This window comes from Malaya genurostris, chromosome 1 (genome assembly GCF_030247185.1).
Source record: "Malaya genurostris strain Urasoe2022 chromosome 1, Malgen_1.1, whole genome shotgun sequence".
NCBI lineage: Eukaryota > Metazoa > Arthropoda > Insecta > Diptera > Culicidae > Malaya > Malaya genurostris.
This window is the reverse complement of record NC_080570.1, coordinates 10,144,914-10,150,911: the sequence shown is the minus strand read 5'-3', so window position 1 is coordinate 10,150,911 and position 5,998 is coordinate 10,144,914. Positions and strand designations below refer to the sequence as shown.

General features: G+C 34.9%; 1 protein-coding gene across 2 annotated transcripts; it reads right to left on the bottom strand.

Moving 5' to 3' along the window:
• Positions 1-627: 627 nt before the first annotated feature.
• Positions 628-5,426, bottom strand: LOC131432098 (uncharacterized). Of its 2 annotated transcripts, none has more exons than XR_009229787.1 (2): positions 5,198-5,426; positions 628-1,176 (listed from the first exon to the last, which is right to left on the bottom strand). XR_009229787.1 is itself a non-coding variant. In XM_058598177.1 (2 exons), the coding sequence occupies exons 1-2, from the start codon at positions 5,086-5,088 to the stop codon at positions 1,121-1,123; spliced, it is 1,026 nt and encodes a 341-aa protein (XP_058454160.1). In that variant the 5' UTR covers positions 5,089-5,184; the 3' UTR covers positions 628-1,120. The 2 variants fall into 2 exon arrangements, 1 of the variants encoding a protein (XP_058454160.1); XM_058598177.1 differs by lacking the exon at positions 5,198-5,426 and adding an exon at positions 4,119-5,184.
• Between the last annotated feature and the right edge of the window lie 572 nt (positions 5,427-5,998).

The following is a 5,998-nucleotide window of genomic DNA, read 5'->3' as shown; positions in this document are numbered from 1 at the left end:
GTAGTACTGGAGGTAAAATTTTGTGATCAGTGGAAAAGTGGTAATTCTGAAGTAAAAACATTCCATTCAAGGAAAACACTCGCCACCTTAAAGTGCAAGAAATTCAACAAATCGATTCTTTTAAGAACTAAAAAATCGATCCCCAGTTCCTATTTTTTCATACTTTCTTCGATAGAAATAAACGAATGCGCTCAACAGAATAATCAATGAAGAAATTCTGATTGTTGAATTTTTGCTCTCGTTTACCCCGCTTTACAATCTGAAAGCGTGCGATGACGCGAATATTTAAACATAACCTTTTCATTCCGCTATTGCCAGTAGCATTATTCAATTCGCACCGCGTGCAGTTTTGCGTCCGATCATTATAATAGCCATGCGGTTCGTCAGACACCATTAATTTTTGGGCGCCGTTCGCTGTTCGGTGCGACTGGTTTTTTATCAATATCATATCATATTTTTTATCGGTTTGAACCTTCAGGTCCGTGCGCCTTGTTTTGTACTCGTTTACTCACCTATAGGGATTAACCAACGAAACGGCAAGAGAATAATTATCTCAAAGTGGAGGACACTCGCGGAAACAGTTCAACTTATAAAGAAATGTGATACGTTCTGATTTAAACACTTGGATAGTCTGTAAGCAACTGACTCGCTACTCTCGAGTGATCTTTATTTTAGTTTCACTGTTTTATACAGTGTTGCCAGTATCTCGGCTCTTTAAATATCTTTTCTTCGTTAAGTTATATAACAGTATATAACAACTCTTATCCTTTTAAAAAAGTTCATTAACAAATTTTGATTTACATTAGCTTAGTATGTAATTTAACTATTTTACAATATTATTTACTTAATTTATTCGAATTCAAATGTTTGAAAAATTCAATAATAAATGAAATCATTTCCAGCCTTTGCCGTTTTCTTCCGCTTCGAACGCCTAGGAAAATCGTTCGATTGACCCATTGAGGTCTCTTCTAATTTGCGCTTTCGCGATGATTTCCTAGACTGTGCTTCGCCGATTTCGGGAAATCCATAAAACTCTTCGTCTTCCTCTTCCATGTTTCTCGATTGCTTCTCAGATGGAGCCGTAACGAGAAGATTCGGTCTACATAACTTCGATTGGTCCTTAGACACCCTTATTTGGTCCCGATGGGCCTCTGCCCGGACGTTTCCAATGGTAATCTGAAATATGTGTTTTGAAACTCGTTTTAAAAAGGTTGCCTTTAACCATCTTGCTTTATTATTTTGGTTATGGTTTTTATACCATATTTCATCCCCTTCAATCAGTTCATTTAATGGATCATTCTGTTCCTTGCGAAACGTAATCCTATCATTTTCTATATTTTCATCATCTTTTGTTTGCGAAAAAAGCAAATGTCTTTTATAACCCAATTTAGGGTTTACTAAATCTATTAAAGTCTTTGGTTTATATGAGAATATTTTCTCTGATGGAAAGTGTCCATCACTTGTTAAACAATTATTTCGATAATTAAACAGAAACAAATTTATCTGATCCTCCAAATTCAACTCAGACACTTCCGGTTCTAATAAAAATTTCTTTAATACCTCTTTGGTTGTTCTTACCAATCGCTCCGCTTGACCATTACTTGAAGGATTGTAAGGCGGGCTTTTGAGGACTTTAATTCCCTGTCTCTCTAAAAAACTTATAAAAGCATGAGAGTTAAATGGTGGACCGCCGTCAGAAACTAAGACGTCCGGTAGTCCGAATCGAGCAAAATAGCCCACTATGCATTTTAAAACGTTACTACAGTCTGTTCCTCTCTTCATCCAATTAATCTCTAACCATTTTGAATAACTGTCTACCAATAACAGAAAAGTATGATGGGAGAAATGAAAAAAATCCACGTGAATACGACTAAAAGGTTTTGTCGTTGGAATCCAGTTGGATTCAGTTTTAGGTTTCTTAGTCACTGCCATACTATTACAACTGAAGCATTTGCCAACAAATTTTTCTATATCATTATTAATGCCAAACCAGTAAACTGTCCGTCTAGCGAGCTGTTTCATCTTTACGATGCCTATATGATTGCCATGCAGAAGTTTCAGAATTGCGTTCTGCAATTTCAGTGGAATCACCACCCTATCTTGGTACATTAAACACCCTTCAACCGATTCAAGATCATGTTGATTCGCGTAAACATTCGTAAAACTTCTATCCATTTTCCTTGGCCATCCATTGCTCATAAATTTTAAAATATTTTGTATAAACCTATCTTCTTTAGTTTCATTGGCAATAAATTCGAAATTTAATGGCATATCTTTGCTAAAGTTTATGCTTCTAATAAATTCATCTCCATCATATCTTTCTGGGACTGGCGTTTCTAAAGGAAAACGAGAGCAGAAATCTGCATTACCCATTTTATGAGACGGTCTATATTGAATATCGAAATCGTATATTGACAGTTCTAAAATGTACCTTTGCAATCTCGTCACATAAATTGAATTTTTCCCAGTTTTGCCAAAAATACCAACTAGTGGTTTGTGATCTGTATAAATCTGAAATTTTTTCCCAAATAAATATTTGTGAAACTTTTTTATCGTTGTAACTAGGGCCAATGCCTCTAAATGCAAAATTGGGTATGATTTCTGTGCTGAATTCAGCGAACATGATGTAAAACAAACTGGCTTTTCAATTCCTTCTATTATATGAGCTAAAACTCCTCCCAGGCCATAGCCGGATGCGTCAGAAATTATCACAATGGGTTTTTCTGGGTCATAAAATTCCAAAAAATTAGTTGACAATAGTAAAGATTTGCTTTCTTCAAAGGTTTTGTTACAATTTTCGTCCCAAACATATTTGGTATTATTTTTCAATAAATTATAGAGACAATACAGTTTTTCTGATAAATGTGGTATAAAGCGATGATAATAATTTATTAGTCCTAGAAAAGATTTTAGTTCTGTAGTGTTTTTAGGCTCTTTCGCATTTTTAATCGTAGAAATTTTATCGGAACAAGGAAATAATCCTTTCTCATTTATAATAAGACCCAAATATTTCAACTCTTCAACGAAGAATTTACACTTGTTCCAATTTACTTTGATGTTGGCTTCCAGCAATCGCTGTAAAACTTTATTAAGTTTTTGAGCACAATCATCTAAATCTTTTCCTGAAATAAGCACATCATCTAAATAACACGAAACTCTCTCAATTCCCTCTAAAACTTGGTCCATGACCTGCTGGAATATTGACGCACTGGACGATGCACCTTGTGGAAGCCTGTTATATGTGTATAAACCTTTAATTGTATTAATTACCATAAATTGTTTTGATCTTTCCGATAGCTTTAACTGTGTATACGCCCCCTCTAAGTCTAGCAAACAAAATATTTTGCTGCCTGATAAATTTGCAAATAAATCTTGTGTTATTGGTAAAGGATATGTATTAGCAATTATATGTTTATTGATTGAAACTTTGCAATCGATAACCATTCTGATTTCATTATTCTTTTTCATAACTATAATCACCGGTGAAGCCCATTCACTGGTTTGAATTGGTGTAATGACTTTCTCTTTTTCCATTTTTTCTAAATATTTTAATACCTTATCTTTTAGACGGAAAGGTACGTCGTAAGCTTTTTTGAAAATTGGTATACTATTTTTCAACACCAAATTTGCTTCAAAACCTTTAATTGGTGAAGAAAAATCCTTTAAAAAAACACTTGAAAATTTCTGTTTAATTTCTTCCACAAGATTATTCGTACTCTGATCATTTACCCTATTAATTGTATGGTTTCCTGAAAATAAATCTCTCCATTTCGGGAAAAATACGTCCAACCACGGTCTACCCATTAGGGGAACAAAAACGTTATTGCAGTCTATCACAAATAATTTCAAAATACTTTTAAAACCATTTAGCTCAATCGAAACATTAGTTTCTCCCACTATTTTCAACTTTGACCCATTAACTACCATTAATTGTTTACTGCATTTACTCAAATTGTTCATAAAATTAGACTCATACTGTAATTTACTCATGACTGACACTGATGCCCCACAATCTATTTCCATATTTATCAATTTGTTTTCAATTTTACATTTAATTACACAAGGATTATTTACACCTGAAATAGAAGAAACATGCATGCAATTCAAAACATCTGTACCTTTGTCCTCCTCGCTGTCGGATGCATTCCTCAAATCCGTCGTCATTCTGTTCAGTAGGTCGCTTAAATGTCTGTCCGCACTAGGTCCAGGGCTAAATGTGTTTACAACATTTACTGTATCTTTTCTAAGATTCCTCAAGGCAAAACATTTACTTTTAATATGCCCTTTTTTCTTACAAAATGTGCAAATCATGTTTGAAAAATCAGGTCGGAATCGTTCAAATTTTTTAAAATTTTTATTCAAACCATTTTGGTTATAATTGTTGAAGTGCACTTTTCGGTCCATATACCCTAAACGGCTTTTTACCGGCCCCCTTGAGCTACCTTCCCTTGGATCTTGATTTTTTTGAAGTCTTGTTGCATTTGCAAATCGATGTAAGACATTTATAGCCGGACTGTTAGTGGGATTATCCACTATAGTTGCTCTGTTTAGCATATTTCCATTAGCAGCATCAAGAACTCTAGCGTTCGAGCCCGCGATCACCCACGTTGCTATGATTTTTTCCGCTGATTCGAGTGTGAGATTATCCTCATTAAGGAGTCTTTGCTGGAGAGCTTTGTCTTTCAAACCAGCAACTACCCTGTCTCGAATAGCAGTATGTTTGTGGTCTCCAAAAGTGCAGAATTCTGCTTGGAGTTTTATCGCCAATATAAAATCTTCCACCGTTTCATCTAGCTGTTGTACTCGCTGATGAAATTTGAAACGCTGAATCAAATCTGATTCTACTTTATCGAAACGCAATTTTAACTTGGCCACAATTTCATTATATGGTGCTTCCACCAATTTGCCATTTGGAAATAATAATTTGAGTTCTGAAAAAATTATGGGACCACCCAGTGTCACAAAATGGGCCTTTTTGGATTCGTCTGTAACATTATTCATGATAAAATAATAACCGAGCCTCTCCTCCCAATCTGAGAAGGATGTACCCTTACGGTACGGCTCAATTGTCGTAACCATATTAGCCATCTTTGAAATTGTTAAAAAGGAAAAAGAAAAGAAAATGGCACTATATTAACTGTTTTGTACTAATATGGTTAAACGATTTTCAATTTAAAAAAGAATAAAAACGACTCACCGATTGAAAATAACTGGGCTCACCCGCAAAAATTTATTTCCGAAAATACAATTAGCCGGAACACCGTCTTGGCCGTCGTCAGATTGTCGTAGCTTATCCTCGACCTCTGTCGGAATTGTTTAATTTTTCTTCGACCTTAGTCGGAACTTCTCAGGATTCGCCGGATGTATCAGTTTTAACACTTTTATCACGTCTATAGGGTTAAAAAGAAAAGAATTAGTACTTTTGATAAAACATGTGTTTAATTGTTTTAATTAAACAAAGGATCTATTGTCTCACGAAATAGTTTATTGTTTTAAACAATACGCCATTCTTATCAAAAACACAATGCCAAAAAATATGCGCGTCAATTTTTTGTAAAAGAAAATAACGCCACTATAATGTACTTTTACCCTATCACCACTTACCACTCAACAAGAAAAAACTTTGCGTGTGTTAGTAGCGTCGGTTTCGACCAACGCTATTTGCCGATAGCTTGCCTAGAGAAACAAAAAAATCTATACAAACGCGCCAAAGCACGCCGCAAAAAAATGTCACTTTTTCTGCTAATTTTCCTCGTCGCCACTGTTTTGTACTCGTTTACTCACCTATAGGGATTAACCAACGAAACGGCAAGAGAATAATTATCTCAAAGTGGAGGACACTCGCGGAAACAGTTCAACTTATAAAGAAATGTGATACGTTCTGATTTAAACACTTGGATAGTCTGTAAGCAACTGACTCGCTACTCTCGAGTGATCTTTATTTTAGTTTCACTGTTTTAAACAGTGTTGCCAGTATCTCGGCTTTTTAAATATCTTT

Bases quoted from the DNA above. Each gene is read 5' to 3' on its own strand.
- LOC131432098 (XM_058598177.1), bottom strand. From the start codon at position 5,088: ATGGCTAATATGGTTACGACAATTGAGCCGTACCGTAAGGGTACATCC. The intron at 1,177-4,118 runs GTACAGATGTTT...CACATATTTCAG, and splicing joins CGACAGCGAGGAGGACAAAG to ATTACCATTGGAAACGTCCG.